Source organism: Bolinopsis microptera, unplaced genomic scaffold (assembly GCF_026151205.1).
Source record: "Bolinopsis microptera isolate Bmic1 unplaced genomic scaffold, MBARI_Bmic_1.0 sca146, whole genome shotgun sequence".
Classification (NCBI taxonomy): domain Eukaryota; kingdom Metazoa; phylum Ctenophora; class Tentaculata; order Lobata; family Bolinopsidae; genus Bolinopsis; species Bolinopsis microptera.
Genome location: NW_026971918.1, coordinates 1 through 18,897, shown reverse-complemented (window position 1 = coordinate 18,897; position 18,897 = coordinate 1). Strand labels below are relative to the sequence as shown.

General features: G+C 40.9%; 1 protein-coding gene and 1 long non-coding RNA gene across 2 annotated transcripts; one reads left to right on the top strand and one right to left on the bottom strand.

Moving 5' to 3' along the window:
• Positions 1 to 10,288: 10,288 nt before the first annotated feature.
• Positions 10,289 to 11,242, top strand: LOC134825834 (uncharacterized). The gene has a single exon (XM_063838029.1). It carries the CDS (start codon positions 10,289 to 10,291, stop codon positions 11,240 to 11,242), a length of 954 nt encoding a protein of 317 aa, XP_063694099.1.
• Positions 11,243 to 15,349: 4,107 nt separating this feature from the next.
• LOC134825835 (uncharacterized) lies at positions 15,350 to 16,842 on the bottom strand. Its single transcript, XR_010161624.1, has 3 exons — positions 16,772 to 16,842; positions 16,011 to 16,210; positions 15,350 to 15,445 (listed from the first exon to the last, which is right to left on the bottom strand). It is a non-coding gene; the product is annotated as an uncharacterized LOC134825835 (long non-coding RNA).
• Positions 16,843 to 18,897: the final 2,055 nt, after the last annotated feature.

Genomic DNA, 18,897 nt, shown 5'->3' with positions numbered 1-18,897 from the left:
TTAAAATTTTTGCAAAACCCCCCCGGATTTCGAATTCTGTTACCAAATTTTCAACCCTCCCCCACACCCTCAAAAGAACCCCCATAGAACCCCCCCACCCCGGGTAAACCCCCTTTTACTTGGAAAAGGGGCCACCAAAAAAAAAACGAAGTGGCGTAAAAATGTTAAAAGGGCAAAACCCCCAAATCCCCCCCCAAGCTTTCCGACGGTTGTCTCCAGAAAAAATTTTAAAAATTTTTCAAACGGTAACCGTCTTTCACTTTTTTTGATGGGGGGCCCGTAAAACATTTTTTTCCCACCAAACGCCAAAACCAAGGGGCGGGGAAAAAATTTTCCCAGGGGGTATAATGAAGGCCCCCCCCTCTTGGGGGGGATTTTGTGGGTTTTAAAATTTAAATGCACGGGGGGCAATTAAAAAAACGGCCGAAAAGGGAAAAAAATGAAAAATTTAAGTGCCAAACGTGCAATTAAAAACGGCTGAAAAAAAACGGGGGCCCCCGGGGGGAAAAACAGGGAAAAAACACCCCGGGTTTTTTTTTTAAAATTTTAAACCTTTTTCCCCCCCCCCCAGGAGCCCCAACGACCCCCAAACAAATTTAAAAGGTTTTTTTTTTCCGGGTTTCCCCACCAACCTAGGGGGGCCCCGGGGGCCCCCCCACCATGGGGCCCCCGCCCACCAAACCCCCCCTCTGTCCTCAATTCCAACTTCAAAAAAACCAGGAGAGCATTTTGTCCCCCCCCTAAATCCCCCCAGGGGATGGGGGGGGGCAGATTTACGGGGTTTTTTTTTTGTGCTTGGAGGGGGGGGGAAGCCCCTAAAAGACACCCTGCCAAATCTTTTTTTATTCCCCCCCTTTTTTTTTTTTTTTTAAAAAAATTTCCCCACTTTTTTACTTGGTTGGGTTAGAAAGGGCTTTTAATTTTTTCTGGAATTTCAGCTGAAAATTTTCCAATCCGTATTTTGGCCCCCGGGGCATTTTGTGAGTAGTTTGTTTTAAAAACATGAAAGCTCGAGGAGTAGAAGCTTGAGGATAGGAAGGGTTTTTAAAACTTTGTCAACTTCCTCATTTTTTATAAAAACTTTTCCTCTTGTCATGCTCAAAATTTTAAAAAAAGTTTTTTCTTCGGGGCCCCTTATCACTCTCCCAAAAAAATCTCGAAACCCCCGTGCCCCCAAACCCACATTTTTTTAACCCCCTTTTAAAAAAAATTTTTTATACGTTTTGGGGGACTTTTTTGATTCAAAAAAAAATGGGGGTTCCCCTTTTTTCAGAGAGAAATTAAACAGAATTTCCCCAAAGGGGTTTTTTCCGTGGAAGGGTTAAAACAATTGGTGGGAAAAGGCCAAAACAGTTTTCACGCAAAATCTTAATGCCCCTTCGGTCAAGGCCACTGATCCCCCAATGGATTTTGTTAAAGGACATAACCACCTCGGATCACATTATGGGGCAATCTGGGTAGCCAAAGCATAATTTTTTAAATTCCTCCTTTCAACCAAAGTGTCGATGAAATTGAAACGTATTTCGCTGAAAGGTTTTGGTGGGGGAAGTCTTTGGCCACCCCTGGGAAAAGTAGGGGGTGGGATAACTGCCCCGTTTACATTGGTTTTGTAATTTTTGCGTATCTGATTGGGTAATTAATACTTAATCAAAGTTATGGTTCAATGTCTAAGCCTGAGAGCAGGAATTAGCCAAGTTCCAAGGGGGGTGGGTGGGTGGGTGTTTTTTCAAATTGTCCCCCCCCGCCGTCCTGGCCGTTTGTATCCCCGTCTTTTTAAACGCTCGACGGTAGCGTCAACCCCCTTTGTAAAAAAACAATACAAAAATGTTAATTATTATTTAGGGATAATGTAAGATAATCGTAAGGAATATTTAAAAAGTTGAAAAGCGCTTAACATTTTAAATCAAAGTTAATAAAAAGCCTAAGAGTGAAAGCCGACGCCCTGTAGGGTTTGTAAGAGCTATGGAGTTTGGGGAGCAATGTTCCCAACCTCCCAAATGGATACGCGGCGTGTACGGTGTCTCTATGGTCGGGGTATACTCTCTGGAAGAGTTGGGGCGGAGCGGGAGAGTGGGGGGAGTGCTACTGAGTCTGGTTCAATGTATCAGGGGGGGGGTCTGCGGGGGGGGGGGGGTGGCTCTGTAGTGGGGGGGGACAGGGACGCCCGACGTGGAGGAGCGATGGGTCCCGTGTCGTGGTGGTCTCTGTGGGTCGTAGGTGTGACAGTGTAGGTGGGTCGGGGGTCTCTGCGCGGGGGGGGCGCCACGGGGGGGATTATAGAGTTTATAATTTTGTTTCATAAAACCTATGATTTTATATACTTTTTTTCTAATTACACCCCTTAAAGTTCACTAATTGCTTTTTAAGTTAAACTTGGGTTTGGTTCTTTCCTCCTCCGACAGGTGTAACGCGGTGCTCAAGGACGGTGGTCCCCCTCCCCTTGCTCTAATGCCCGAGGGACTGAAAAACGATAACGAGTGTTGGACCACGAGTGTCCCCCCCTTACTATAGATCAACCTCCTCAGAATCTTTTAGGCCCTTGAAGTGGAATTGAAAATGCCCCCCCCCATGCCAAAACAACCCCGCTCAGCGAGTCCCCAACCTTGGGATTTTACCGGTGAAAAGAAAAATGAGAAAGCTTTCCAGGTGTTTATTTAAGGGCCCTAGTTTTTTTATAAAATGAAATTATCAATCTGCTTTGCTTGTAAAATTATGAAAAATCCAAGGCGCTTGAATGTATTCCTCTTAACGACAATTTAAAAATTTACCCAAATCCGTTGTTTTTTCAGGTGTTTCTGTAATAACATTCGGGTGAATACCTAGTAAAAACCGTGGGAAACCTTTTTGCTCCCTTCTCTGCTGTTCACCTAACGGCCCCCAAAATGCAAGCAAAATCCGTAGACTTCCCTTTTGGCTGTGTCAATGGCCCCCCATTATTGTAAAAAACGTATGTTGGATTCCCAGGATTTGTTGGCAAGCATGGGAAACCGGGAAAATCCAAGGGATGGGGGTTTTAGTGTACTTTTTTTTCCTGAGTAAATATTAGTGTTTTGAAACAAATATTTCCAGTCTCGAACTGTTTTTGGATGGTGTCACACTGTTTTTGAGTTGGGTTGGGTTAATCCTATTTATAATAACCCTGTGGGAACGTTTAATGAGAAGCCAGAAACAAAATTTATGCTCAATATTTTTTAAAACGGAGAAAAACCCATTTTTAAGTCCCCAAAGCTTTAGAAAAAATAAAATGGGCCCCCAACCAACTACCTTACCGTTATTCGAAAACGTTCGAATTTTAACAATTATTTTTTCCAACTTTCCGAGATTTTTGGAAACTCGATTGGAAATTATTTTAAAACAATTGGTCCCCCCCCGTAAAAAAAAGTGATTTAGAGTTTTAAAATAAGCGGTTTTCCGAACATACGATTCAATAGTTTGGACCCTATCCAAGACAAAAATTACTGGAAAAACCCTTGGTCCTCCTCCCCTCCCAGGTGTACAGGGTGTTGTGATCGGAAAATGGTTATGAGGGAAAACGTGTGGGCCCCGCCTACCCCCCCCTGTTTCAAAAACGGTGGCCAAGCTGCAAGCTGCCGGCCAAAAAAATGGGAAAAAACCCCATTCGACTGTACAACCCGCCCCCCCAAAAAAAAACCCACCCCCCCCGTCTGTGTTCTGGTCATCCCTTTCCTTCAAAAGGGAAAAAAACTGACTCAGAAAGGGGTAGGAGAAAAGTAACTTTGAGTAAAATAATTACTAAACCAGCGACTTAATAGCTTTTAGAATGTAAACAGCGATTTCTGTTTTCCATTTAAGTTGCATCCATTGGTGAAGCACTAGAATAAGACCCAACTTTTGCATATTAGAGGGGGTCCGCCTTTTACTTTTTAAAGTGGGCCGATTTATTTTTCGAAGCGTTTCCCCGCCCACAAAATTGCCCCCACAATTCCGTATGGTTGCCGTTGATGTCCTTGACACGAGCTTGAGATTATTTACATTATATATTTAATATATCCGGTGGGGGTGTAATTTATGTTAAAAAAGCCGTAAATACTTAAATTTTACTCTTCCAGAAATGTCCCTCCCTCCGAAAAAGTTACGAATTTCAACGCCCTGGGCCAAAAGTTCCCAACTGAAGTTTTAGTTAATAAACACTTTACGAGCACAAGAACTGACTATCCCCGAAGATGACAATCCCCCCCCCACCATCATGTTTTTAAACCAACCGACCGTCCACTTTTTTTACCGGGGGCTGGACCTCACCAAGATTGAAACGGGAAGAACGCCAGCCCCCGAAACCAGTTGATGTATCCAAAAAGTCCACCCCCACGTCCTCAAAAGATAGCGGTTTATTAGTGTGTTTGAAAACTGAATGTGATGTATTAACAGAGGCTTAGTAATTGTTTTTTATATTACTTAATCCTCGACCTCTTATGATTTTTATGTCCCCCCACCCCTCATTAGACCCACCACTAACTAAAACTAAATAAACGGTAACAAAAACCTTGTAAAACCTGTAAAACTGTCCCCCACCCCCCCCAACCGTCACCCTGTTGCGCAAATCCCCTCCCACTAGATACTTGCACTCCTGAAATACATCACAATAATTAATATCCCCCCTTTTTGTAGTTAATTTAACCTAGAAGCTTGTATTGTTTTGCCCCCCTTATTGCCCCCCCCCTCCCCTGGTAAAATTGCCCCTAGCCACTCCCTATAATTAGTGAGCAATTAAATTTTGTCCGGAACCATCAACATTGGGGTGGTGAATTACTTATTAAATCAACCATGTTAAACCTACCAGACCCCTAAAGCCTGGTAAAGCTCCCAACACGAATTCCCACCCCCCCCACACAGGCCAAACAGACCCAAACTGCCCCCCCTCTGAAAAAACCCCGACACTGGTAAAACATTCCCGGCCAAATTAATAACCGCGGGTATATCCCTTTGTGCCTTGTCTCCCCCGGGTTAAAAAAAACGTAAAGGCATTAGTACTTACTAAATAAAACCGAGATTCGAAATAAAACCTTAAATATTTCCAAATAATTCCAGTCAGTATCCTCCTGGGAAAATTTGTGACCAAATGACGTATGAGGACAATGAAAGCTGGGTGTATTTTATTGCCTAAAAGATCCCCGTATCCCCCCTGTTTTTAAACGATAACGACACAAAATACCACTACACCCCTTAGGCTGTAGTCTATTTTTCTGGAGACGTAACCAAGGGCAAGGTTTTTTTTCCTATGTTTCCTTTATTGGACGTCGGAAGGATAATTGAAGAGACCAGAATCCACCACTGGAACTCTGTGTTTGGGAGCGCTGGGGGAGTTGGAGGTTGGGTAATGAACCATCCGGCCCTTTTTCAGCTCTTCCCGCCCCTACACAAAGCAGCGATGGGCAAGATTTTTTTACGGGTGTTAAAATCCTAGGGTTATTGACATTATAAACTGAAAAAATAACTCCCCGCCTGGAAGGAATAAACCAAAAAAGCTTTTCCAACCATTGGGTGATAATCGTCCACGATCCGCCTGGATTGTGGGGGAGGGAAACGAGCCCGATATAAAACCCCCCTTAAACACTAGACATCCCAATACCAGGAAATTGTCAACCCGAGGGGTTAAAAACCCATGGATTCCTGAACCAGAGGAAATCCCCCAAGAAAATAAAGGTGGGTAAGATGGATACCTGGAAATAATCCCAGATGAAGATCCCTGATGAGAAATGTGGTAAATTTGAGGTGGATCCCCACTTGAAAATAAGTAAATAAAACCACAAGGCTCCCCCAAAAACCAATATCAGACAATAACTCTTACCCCCAACAGAACTCAAAGTTTTAAGGAAGCCAAACAAAGTCCCACCTTCCCGGGGGGGCCCCCCATCCCTTTTTTCATACTTCCCACTGAATTGGAGCGGCCCTGGCCGGGCCCCCCCACCTTTTTCATATGATTAACTGTATAGTTGAATAGGCGGTGGTTTAAGCCCGGTTTTTGCCCATTCGGCGTCAAAGATAGGGGGCGTTTATAAACAAAAACGAGGAAACAAAGAAGAGTTTTTTTTTGGTTGAAGGAAGTCCCAACAGAGAATTTGTGAAGTAAATTGGAAAATTAAACCCCCTTTCCATGCATTGAAAGGAAGGCTTTCGAAACTGCCATCCCAAAACCCGAAAGAAGTTAATACCATGTTGGGGACCTTTTGGGTGTGGGGATAAATTAGGGGTCCGTCCCAAGGATTTAATAGTAGAGGAGGAAGTCCCAAATTGTTTCAAAGTCCAGCCATAGGATATGGGGTTACAGTTTCCCGCGTCCGTGGGCGTGTATTGGGGGGGTGTTTTTTGGATGTTGGACACCCCAATGGTGAGGGTTGAAAAAATTTGTGTTTTGGGGGAAGAGAAATATAAAAGACGCATGAAATTTAATTAAAACCCCGGAGAGGGAAATTGATGATCCGAATATATAACGGCACCAAGTTTATTGAAAAGGTTAAATTTTTTTTTGTTTTTTTGGTTTTTAATTTTTTAAATTTGGAGTTTAAATAAAAATGGTTGCACGCTTGTTAGTATATCCAGATGGATTTTTTTATAAAAAAGACACCAGGCAGTCAATCCGTTCGTACATTTTAGTTTCCAATTTCCAGATCAGAAGATGAGGATCAACTTGAGCTCAAATCCGTTGCTTCACTTTTTTGTTTTTAATCATATCTTGAAATTTACATAATATAATATAAAATATATTGATGTTTATCACGTTTTACATGTTATATAACAAAGTTTTATCAAGGCTTGTACTCAGATGTTGAAGATGCATTCGTTCGAAATTTGACAATTTTTTATCGGATTTGTGATATTTTATTATTTCGCTTGGTCGACATAATTGTTGCCGATTTGTTAGTTTATATTCTTATATATCATAGATTTCTTATTATAGAGTTTTTCAAACTGAAGTACAAACGTCTAGCGCAAGATTAAGTGGCACTTTTTCATTTTATCGAGTAAATCGAGAGAGGATAAATTATTGCAAACCTTTGGCACCTGAGGTTAATTTTTTGAATACCATATTCAGTAAATGTAATTAGCGTGGTGTTTTAAGTTATTTATTATTTATAAGCTGAATCAGCTCACTTCAACGTTAATTCTACAAAATGGTAAACAGTTAGCGAACAAAACTCCTCAAATCTAGAGCCAAATCATGACATGGTTTACATTTGTGTGAAGCCCTTTACAACAATACAGTGTCAAACAGCTTTTTGGTACATAGCCTTCATTTAATATGATTTATTTTTAAAAATTGACTAACAGACATTGTAGTCTTTTATTTCTATACCAATTTTGACATCCAGAAACAAGAATGACATGTAACTCTTACAAAGATCAGATGCAAACTGGGACCGGTGTTCTGTCTAATCTAAACAGAGCAACGAATAAAACATACTGATATTTCGTTGTACTGTAGTTGTAGGGGTTTCCTGGCGAATTCCAAAGGTGCATACAGCTTGTCATACTTTTAGTAGACCCGCCGAAACAGTGCGCGGTTCCCCCTGTATCGTAGAACGCTACACTTATAGTGAAACGCCCGTTGGGGGTCGCTACGATGTACAAGCCGGATCGTGACAAATAGGAGAGTTTGCGTTATAAAATTGAACTCCACTGGCACTATGCACTTCGCACTTGCTTCAATAACGTTGCCTGACCTGACACACGCGTGTCCTCCCCTCCACGATCCTGGGTAGGCCGGATGAATTCTCATTGATACATGGTTGTATAGTGTATATGTAATACCTCTTTTCGCGGCGAAAAAGGTTATACAAATATTAAAGACTGTCATTACGGGGCCGCGCTCAGCCTGTCATGCCGCCAAATCTTTATGCGTCACTAAAACTGAAAAAAAACGTACTGCTGTCTGTTAGATATTTAACTTCCAATAAGACACGTTTGCGTTACCTCTTATACCATATTTGGCAGTTTATGATGAAGTTTATCGTGACCTTGATAGTGCAGAGTGTTCAAATGCTTGATTAAGTCATAACATATAGAAGTACAGTGTAATTGGCTATGCCTTACCTGGTGGACCCTCAGGCTATCATGGTTCATTAACAATGAGACAGGCCTGAGCGCGGCCAGTAAGCTATGCCCCGTTCTTACATAGTTTAGCTCTTTCTAGTTTCCCCCTGCATGTAACAGGGATTGGCTAGTTAGAGGCGGGGGGTGCCCGTGTAGCCTTACACTGTGCTTTCAGCAATACTCATATAGCTATTATTTATTAACGGGTGTATTAACATAGCATGTTCCTACGCGTACTGCGTGACGCGCTTGTTTCACAAGTAGAATCTTTGCCTGCCGCCTTCGTGGTCGCGCGCTACCAAGAAACAACATTTTCAAGAAAAAAACAATTTATTTAGTATCAATTAAAGCAGAAAAAATATATTTTCATATATATATAACTAGCACAACGTTAGATCAGTATCTTAGGGGACTTGGAGTAGCAAGAGAATTTGACTATAAGGTATATCACTTTTACAACGATACTCGAAAGAATCCTAGGGTGATACAGGATCGGAGAGTGCAGACCAAAAGTTTACGCACCCACCCTTGCCCTCCGGAGTTCGTTGGTACCGGATATAAATTTATGCAAACTTGGTCGTTTATACTCAAGTCCCCTGTCTGTAAAAGAAGTAGTATTAACTATTTCTAGAGTGTAGCTTCGTTCAATAATAACAATATCAATATAATCAATATCAATACCAGATAAACCTACCGAATAAATAATTAAATGTCAATTAATTCATTCCGATAAAAAAATTTTATAAATTTAGATATTTAACTTATCTAAAAACATTACAACAAATGGTTAAAAAAGCGCCTAAAATCAATTTGAAAGATTTTCTGTCTATAGTACAATCATGATAGTAATAGTAAGTGTGTGCCGCTGGCAATTAGATTTTATTACTGCAATTTAAAATTGTTTGGAGTCCAAGTATCCTTTAAGTCAGGCTGCCTGCGCTTGTATTAATAGTGCTTTGGTTCTCAGTTTTATTAAGCTAATGGACGTTTCTAAGCAATTGCTTGAAGTTAATTTTTTTTTTAATGCACCTCCTCGCTACTTAGCCCTCTCGCTACTGGCAAGCGAGAGGGCTCTGGTTAGAGCAAGGCTCTGGTTAGAGCAAAACGGGTGATACTTGTAAAATATTCAATATTTGTTCCATATATCAGGACTGTCGGCGAGTCCCAACTCGGCGCGCGTCCTAGTAGGTAGAAACCTACAAATTTATTCATTATTATTTATCGTCTGTCGTTATTACCTGGGGACCTCAGGCTATCATGTTCATAAACATAAAGATTAGGCGGAATGACAGGCTGAGCGAGGCCCAGGTAACGGTCGTTATTGATCATGATATCAATAAATACATCTATCAACTACAAACTATTGAGCCGCGCACGCCGCTCATTTGTATTTCATAATCCTTATCGGTAACAAAACTAAAACCGAACTTTCGCTGGTGGTTCTCACATTAATTTTTTGTATTAAATCTGTATTATTATGAATGATGAATGATTTTTTTACTTCGCGCTATGTATAATATTTTCGATTGTGTTAATGGTTAATGAAAAATTAACAATTAAGCTTGAGATCTTTAAGGTAAAGTACACTACAATGTTAATGTACCAAAGATTACCCTTGCAAGTGATAGTTTCGAAATCTCTTTATTGGGACTCATTCAAGAATTGATAATCAGTTTTCGTAAACGGATATGGGATAGTATATTTTATATTGGTACCAGATACAAGGTATCTGGTACGGAGAGAAGGAGTCGGTGTTGTACTGTCCAAAAAGATGAAGAATACTCTCATATCATACACCCCTGTATCAGGACGGGTTATGACTGCCCGTTTACATAGCAAACACATCAACATTAGTGTTACAGTGGTATATGCTCCAACTGAGGATGCAGAGATCAGTTTAAAAGACTCATTCTACAAGGAATTGAATGATGTTCAATCGGGACTACCTGCTCATGATATAAAAATAGTTTTAGGAGATTTTAATGCTCGTGTTGGAAGGGACACTGATGCTCACCCTGGTGTTATAGGAAAACACTCATATCACACAGAATCCAATGATAACGGAAAACGGATGCTAGATTTCTGTACTATGCACCAGCTGACGATCGGAGGCACACTTTTTGAACACAAGGATATCCACAAGACAAGATGGAGATCCCCAAATGGTAACACCGTCACTCAAATTGACCATATTTGTATTTCAACGAGATGGAGCCATTCATTGCTTGATGTCAGGAGCATGAGAGGAGCAGATATAAATACTACTCACTACCTGGTAAGAGGATATGTATCTATTAAGCTTAAGTGTCCACAGAAAAGAAAGAAGCGTGTAAGACAGCCTGCTTTAGAGAACTTGCGTGATAGATCTAAGAGCCAGGAATATAGTAACAAAATAGCTGAAAAATACTATACCAACGATCAGGAGCTTGGAAACTCTCCTTTAGAAGAACAATGGAAGAAATTGAGAGGCATTATAACTGATATCTCGTTTGAAGTTCTGGGTGAAAGGGGCCGGAAAAAGAGAACAGAACATCTCTCAAAGGATACTAAGAATCTCCTAAAAGAACGAGGTGAGATTAAAAAGAAACTTAGTACTGCTGAGAATCGTGCTAAGTACTCGCAGATTAACGGTCTTGTTAGGCAGAACTGTAAAAGAGATGATAATGCCTGGGCTGTTAGAGTAGCTGAGGAATTGGAAGAGGCTGCCAAGCAGGGTCAACAAAGAGATGTTTGGCAGAAAATAAAATCCCTTACAAACAAGAGAGTAAACAGATCTGCGGCAGTGCGGGATAAGAATGGGACACTTATATCAGATCCCGAAGCTCAGTCACATCGCTGGGCTGAATATTTTGAAGAACTCTTGACGCCAGCAGCAGATGCGGTGGATTTCTCTCTATTGGATGAGGACGAAAAGGTACTTTCTTTTGAATATCTTAGTAATGATGATGAGCCACCGTCCTTGTTTGAAATTGAGGAAGCTATCAAGAAGTTGAAGAACTACAAAAGTGCTGGAATTGATGAAATTTCAATTGAGCAGTTAAAGTACGGTTCTCCTGGACTTCTGCCTTGGTTAAAAGATTTGTTTGAAACTGTATGGAAAAGTGAGGATATTCCTAGTGATTGGAGGAAAGGAATCATCACCATCATCCCAAAGAAGGGGACCTCACATATTGCAACAACAACAGAGGGATAACTCTACGCTCCACCGTATCGAAGTTATTTCAAATCGTGTTGTTAAAAAGACTAAGTAATGGGCTTGAAAAGTTACTTAGAGAAAATCAGTGTGGTTTCAGGAGAAACCGTTCTTGTATAGATCAGCTATACTCCCTTCATTGTATAATACACAATTGTATAGAATTCAACGTCCCTCTATATATAAACTTTATTGATTTTAAAGCTGCTTTTGATTCAATCAATCGTGACTTTATTTGGAAAGCTTTTGAACATTATGGTCTTCCAACAAAATACATCAATGTTTTCAAAGCGTTCTTTAGAGCAACTGAAAGTGCAGTTCGTGTCAATGGGGAATTGACAAGATGGTTTGATGTCGATTCGGGGACTGGACAAGGTGATGTGCAAGGGCCTCCCATTTTCAACCTTGTACTTAACTGGGGATTAGAACTTGCCGAGAAGTTTAAAAATATATCGCGTGGTTTTACTCTTCAGTACAGACAAAGTTCCAGACAACCGGAAAAATGTGTCATTGATTTGGACTATGCTAATGACATAGCAGGCATGGATGACACTGTCGAGGGACTGCAAGAAACAACGGACAATATTGCGAAATACTGTGGGCTTGGGGGTTTAAAGATGAACGCAAAGAAAACAGAGATCATGGTAATTGGGAAAGATACGTCGCAGCACCCACTCCCAGAGAATAGGACCATAGATATTACTGTCGATGGAAACTCTGCAAAGCAGGTCACTCAATTCACTTATTTGGGTGCCAAAATTACATCGGATGGCAAGATCGATAAAGAAATAAGTGTCAGGATTGGAAAAGCAACCGGAGCTTTTAACCAACTCAATAACATTTGGAAGAATAAGAACATAAGCATTAACAACAAAGTGCGAATCTACATCGCAGCTGTTCTTACCATTCTGACCTATGGAAGTGAGATATGGAACACGACTCAAGTGCAGACAAGAAGATTAGAGTCTTTCCATCAGTACTGCTTACGCAGAATCCTGAGAGTGAGGTGGTTCCATCGAGTAAGAAATGAAGATGTTTTAAGAAGGGCTTCAATAACTGCTCTTACTGACATAATAGCAACAAAACGGCTACGTTGGTTTGGACATGTCAGTAGAATGCCTGAAGATCGGTTACCTAACTATCTACTTGAATGGAAACCCAAGCATGGGAAACGATCAAGAGGCAGGCCTAGGAAGAGCTTAAATGATGTATTTATTGAAGATGCTGAGCAGAGATTGGATCGTAATGGACTCACGATTGATTGTATGAGAAGATTGGCTGCAGATCGAAAAGGATGGAGAAATATTACCCGCCGAAGTTGTATAATACAAAGTAATGACGCAGATGACGCAGACTAATCCTTTTGGATGGAGATCTCGCCATGTATGTATGTATGTATGTAGATACAAGGTAATAATATAGTAGAGGCTGTTACGGGCAAATATCACGCTTTTTGCTCGAGCCCTGGGACTTCTTTTAGGGTTCTTTTATGATAGAATGGAGTGTACTGAACACTCTGACGGTATCGGGAACCTTCTAGAGCCTTCAGAAGCTGTGTTGTGAGCACTTTACTGCCAAAACTTCGGACATCTACAGACACCGGAATATCGACTAAAATTTTTTTCTGAGTTGTTCCCCTAATTTCTCTTAGGTTGCTTAAGCCCCAGAAAGTGTCAGATCGTCTAAATATTGCTCCATTCCAGTGTTAGAGACCTCGAAAATTTCGACCTCATAGAACGTGTTGCGCGTCGTATGTAGTGTTTACAATGAAAAAAGTGCACTTAAATCTGATTCGGTCGCGGCGCGTGACGTATCTAGCACGATATTTGCTCAAAAGCGCGTCACTGCGCCAGAAACCTCGTGGTACCGTAACACTGTAGAAAATAGATAATCACGAGAGACACAATAAACGTATAATCACTATGCAAAGTTAATGTTAAAATGATACAATAGCCCTGCTTGAACAGATTAATCCACATTACATAAACACTATATTTCTACAGATGCCACCGATCGGTAAATCGAACATGTTTTTGAAGATAAATCTTCTTACGGAACGATAGCTGATAGAATTCGTTTCTACATTGAAAGATTTCTTACCGACATTGTCTTTCTGAAAACTGATGTGATCAGATTAAACATTGCTGGAGTTTGCAGCGTTCTCAGATAAATTAGACGTCACATAGTCATTGTACTTAAGATTCAGGTCAGACACGAGGTACAGTTCTGGTAAAACATTCTCCTGCTCCAGTTAAAAGGTCCGTACAGCGTCAATACCTGCACTCATTAATGCAGCATTGGTGTTGTCGTGCGTGGACACGTGTCTTTCCATTTTAAAACCTGCCTTAGAGACAGGTTTTAAACTTACAGCTTCAGATAATTTACCCTTCAATTGTTTCACCCTCGAGTTGCTGTACCTCAAACGACACGTTTTGTGATATCTACCTAGCTTGCTATAGAGATATTTTCCGAGACTCTCAGGGTTAAGAACAGGGCACTTGTTCATGTGTGAATCAGGATTAACATCGATGTTGCACAGATCCTGACGATTTCTGTAGATGTCCACAGATAGTATGTTGCGAAATCGACGAAGAAACTTTTATCTTTTCCTTGAATCAGACTATCCTTTTTCGTTTCTAACGTCTAGGGAAATTCGTATTGTTGAAGAAGAATAACCTCATACTCTTAAAATTAAATCGAGATAATATGTATAATAATTATATTTGCGAGCAAAAGTTTCACACAAACCTGTTCAACCTGGCATATGAAACACAAGTCTCAGTCCATTTCAAACAAATCAACATCTGGTCCACTTGATTGGGAACTAAATGAAGAAAGTCTCCACATTTTCGTAGTTCTATTCAAGGAGGCCGAGGCCAGGGGGCTGACGGACAACTAGGAACCTTTCAATTTTACCTTGTTAACTAATTAACATGCAAGCTTGGGAAATCCAATCAGCTCCGACAACTAGGAACCAATCATGACATATCCCCGACAACTAGGAACCTCTGGAGATACATTAAACATTCAGGTGTCCACCGATTTCACAGCTGTGCTGTATATATTTCTGCACTCATTAATTAAGACAAAGATTATTTTCAAGATAATGATAGTTCAAACCCAACATAATAATTACATACAGAATACATTACTCAATATCAATCTCATGGCCAAAGTATTTGGCAATCTCAAACAGATAGTCAACCTTGCTAGAGCAATCCGAGTATTTGGAACAGATCTGGAACAACTGGTCATTGGAAGTTTTCCTTCTAATCCTTTTCTTAGACGGAGTTTTTCCAACACCCAGTCGATCGATATGGTAATCAATGATCACCTGCTGCTCCCGAATAGCACGGAAGTACTCTTGCACGGTCGGCTTAGGTCGATTCACCTTGGATTTAAATCCACGATGAAAACCCTCGACCATGTGAGAGGTCCGGGGAAACTCCGGATCCTCCAACGTCTTGGAATAGTGATTCCAGAACGTCAAAGGAAACTTGGGAGGAACCCTTTCGTCACTGTCGACAGTTACTGACCCAAGGTAGATTTTCTCGAAATAATTTACCACAACCATTAACTGAGGATAGTTAGCTTGGATGTAGTATGTTATTTGGAGTAGATGTACCCGAGTAGATGTACCCGTCCGTCATCCGTGTCCACCAGCTGTTGAGATCCTCTCTGTCCTTAGATGAATTTGGAGAAAGCAGGCATGTTGAATTGAAACCGATACTCTTCATGTTCTCGTTTCAGTATATATACCAGAAGTGCGGTTGTATATTAACAGCTGATCAACTCTCGCACTTGTGATTGTATGTCTCGTATCACTCCCATTGCATGCTCAGCTCACATCCTTGGATACGAGAACCAGCCCCTTTCGGACCCGGCTCACATCCGTAATGTGAACACATACCGAGAGCTCAAACTTCATAATACACAGCTACTTACTAAACTGTCATGTGAACCCTACCCAGGTTCTTGGTTGTCCGGCTGTTAGGATGGTTATAATATGGATCACATCACAAATGATACGTCACTGATTGGGCCATGTGATGTGATACCTGTGGGAGGCCGAAATGAGAGGTTCCTAGTTGTCGGTCACCGGCCGAGGGTGACAAAGGCGGGACTTTTTCCACTTGGATGGCAATAGCTTCTTCAATCTTCATCACAAGAGGATTCGTCAATTTCAGAAACAGCACTGTACACCTGCAAATACTTTATTACTTCCCACATTTTGACAATTATATCAACAGTATCATATCACATAAGTTTGAGATCGTACAAGTGTTATTTTTTTAAATCTCAACACTTATTTTACTTCGGACATTCCAACAGCCACATTGTTACACAAGTGTGTAACCAGCCAATTACAGGAAGCCGAAGGATTCAATTATACATTAGGCCAGTGACGGTTAAGGTAGTGTATACCATACTTTCTTCGCCCGAGACTTTGCTGCAATGGGCAGCTCCTCATTTAACCCTCACACCCGATTTCTCGAGTATTTGGTTGAGTGGACCGGGGGGCTGCATAGACCACTCAGGATCCTTAGCTGAGCGTCGACGACGCTCACCCCACGGCTAGTGACAGAGTCGGGAATCGAACCTGGTACCTCAAGCAATACCAGGCGGATTAACCAACTGAGCCACTAAGCCTATCATTTTAAAAGTTTGCAAATCCGATAGAAATGGATTAAAAATTACTACTCGCTGTCTATTTAACTTTGAATAATAATTTTTTTAAATGTTAGTAAAACAGGAGGAAACCACTCACCCTGTTATAGTTGTCTTTTACATAGTTAAGACACTGAATACACAAAAAAGAGGTTTGCTTTGGTGAGCACAACCCAGGATTGATCTTCTGCAGCAGGGCGAGGAATTCTCTAGACTGTTTTGTCATTCGTTCACTTTCAGAGCGGAAGAAAACTGTTTCATTAAAATCCTTTATTTCTATTCGGGTACAGATACAGCACTCTGAAAATTGATGAATGATCACATTTTTGTATACCCTACGGCAAAGTCTTATGTCTGTGGTAAAAGAATGATATTCTTTAAATAGTTTTTTATTAAAGCCTAAACTTAACTTCTACCAATTCAAAATTGTTTACGTCGGTCTCCCCTCCTTGAGCCACTTTCACATAGCTATTGAGTATAAATCACTCTAGCACAAGCGACTTCAAACCCCCTCCCCTAGGCTGGTTTAGGTTATATGTGAACTGTGCTCTAGTGCATGACTGACTTTACATAATGCAGAGCATGCAAATTTTTGATGTTTCATAAACTTATGAATAAAGTTTTAAAAATCGTGACATAAAAAGCAGTGGTCGCCCGGTGCCCCGGCCAAAATCACAACCCCCAGCCCTTCCCGGCCCCGGCCAAAAATTGGCAATTCGCCGGGGGTAAACACCGGCCCCGGCCAATAAATTTAACCCCGGCCAATTCTCAGTGGTCAGCCCCAGCCCCGGCTATATTGGGGCTCCCCGGCCCCGGTCAGAATCCTGCCCCCGGTCGACCACTGATAAAAAGTTAACTCACTGGATTTGTCCAAAAGCGAGAGAAAGTACTGAGAAAGCACTTATACGTCACCACCAGAGGGCCTAGAGAGGTTATCTTTGTCTGTTTAATTGAATATTGAGTATTATATAATATGAGATTTAAGATGAACATGATAGATATAACGTCCAAATTCTAAAGTTCCACCAAAATTGAGTCACATTAAACTTGGTTAACACAACAATTTTCTTCATTATAGTAGGTGATTTGACATAATGAAGTGTAAACTAAATTATTATTTATAATAATTACCTGTCGGAGGGATTTAAGTGTTCCTTTGAACAGTCCTTTCCTGGAAGGTTGAGAGCTTTCAATACATCCAGAGAGCCAAATTGGATTTGTTCTTCTTTCGGGCATATGCAGTCTTTGATATGATGCCTTGTACATTTTGAAACCCTGCAGTTATCATTATTCAATACTTATAGAGCCTTAGATAAGGGGTTAGGGGTCGTTCACATAATATTGTGTAATTGCAATATAGTAAGGTTACTGTACATTTCCAACCCTTTGTCATGTATATCACAACAGATGATGTTAAAAGCATAATAATATTATGATACAGTTTTACAGTTTTTGTTACGTGTTGATAATCTAGCTCTTATCTCTATTTTATCGCTACATTACAACTGCCATTTTGCTGGTACTGTGTTTTTACTTTATACAAGTACAAGTAAACGATGGAGGAAATGGACACTCTTCAAAGATTGTCAGTTTATTCTACCTACATTACTGAAGAGTATGAGGTCTATAACGGTTGGATCACTGAACTCGCGGAAGCTACGAACCGTGACAATAAATCTGAGTTTTCAGTTGAAACGTTCAAAAAGCCAGTGAAGTCATTTTCAGTAAAACATTTGTAATTTGTATTCTGCGTATCAGACTACCGATAATCAAGTAAGTACGTTTCTGGATAACAAGAAAGATATGGAGGAGTTGAAGAGCGATCTTATCCGATCGCAAAGTACTGTTATCAAGCTGCAGGCTGAACTTCTGGAAACTAAATCGAAGCAGTTGGAATCCGTGCACTCCACCGTCAAGACCGCCGTTCAAGACACTGTCCAAGCTGAGATGAACTCATACAGTCAAGCTGTGACTAAAAATGCACCTGTGCTTGCAGAAGAGAGTTTAAAAAAGGTTGTACAGAATGCTGTATCAGAAGAGGATCGCAGTAGGAATGTGCTCATCTTTGGTTTGAAGGAGACTGATGAAGAGGAACTGTGCAATAAAGTTACCGTGATTTTTCAGCAGATTGAAGAAAAACCACGTTTTGAAGCTATCTGGGTTGGGAGAAAATCAGCCAACAAGACGAGACCAGTCAAAGTTTCGCTAGGTAATTCTAACTTACCGTTCATGAGATATTAGTAAATGCCAAAAAGCTGAGACTGTGTGAAGATCATAAGACTGTTTTCATCTCTCCAGATCGATCACCTGAAGATCGAGCTATCCATCAGCGGTTGGTCTTGGAAATGAAACAGATAGCCAAAGCAGGCATGGCTCCACCGTGTAGGTTCGGGTGGGTGCGCACCCACCCAAAGGATGTTGCACCCACCCAAACGATTTGAAAATGTTCACACAAAAATTGTCAAATTTTGTATAAACTAAGGGTCAATTGACTTCTGTTATCAATTGAGACTGTTTTGGAGATACTAAAATACGTTTAGGAGAGTAAAATTCCAAAATTTTCCAGGGGGCTTCACCCCCCCCCCCCCCCCCCCGCCGTGCGCCAAGCTGCACCCACCCAAAGTTTTTGAGCTGGAGCCATGCCTGAGCCAAAGAAGACACAAAAAAACATTATTATATCAGAAGTGGTAATATTTGTACTGCCCACCGCTAGAAAGTCGAGAACCCAGGAACCAGGTTCTTAGCAAAATCTTGCCTAAAATAATGTTTGAATCTTCATTTTAACGGTTTTTTGCTCAATTTGCCACCTTTCACCTGCACTACTAAGATAAATGTCAGAAATCACTTCACACGTGGTTTAAAAAAATTGGAAAAAAATTTAATTTTGAAACTTTTTTGTGGAAAACGCGACAGACATATCGATATTAAGTATCAACTTTGGCGCAAAAACGCGCATCAGGTTCCTGATGCGCGTCAAGCCGCCAAGA

Coding starts and splice junctions, on each gene's coding strand:
- LOC134825834 (XM_063838029.1), top strand. CDS start 10,289: ATGAGAGGAGCAGATATAAATACTACTCACTACCTGGTAAGAGGATAT.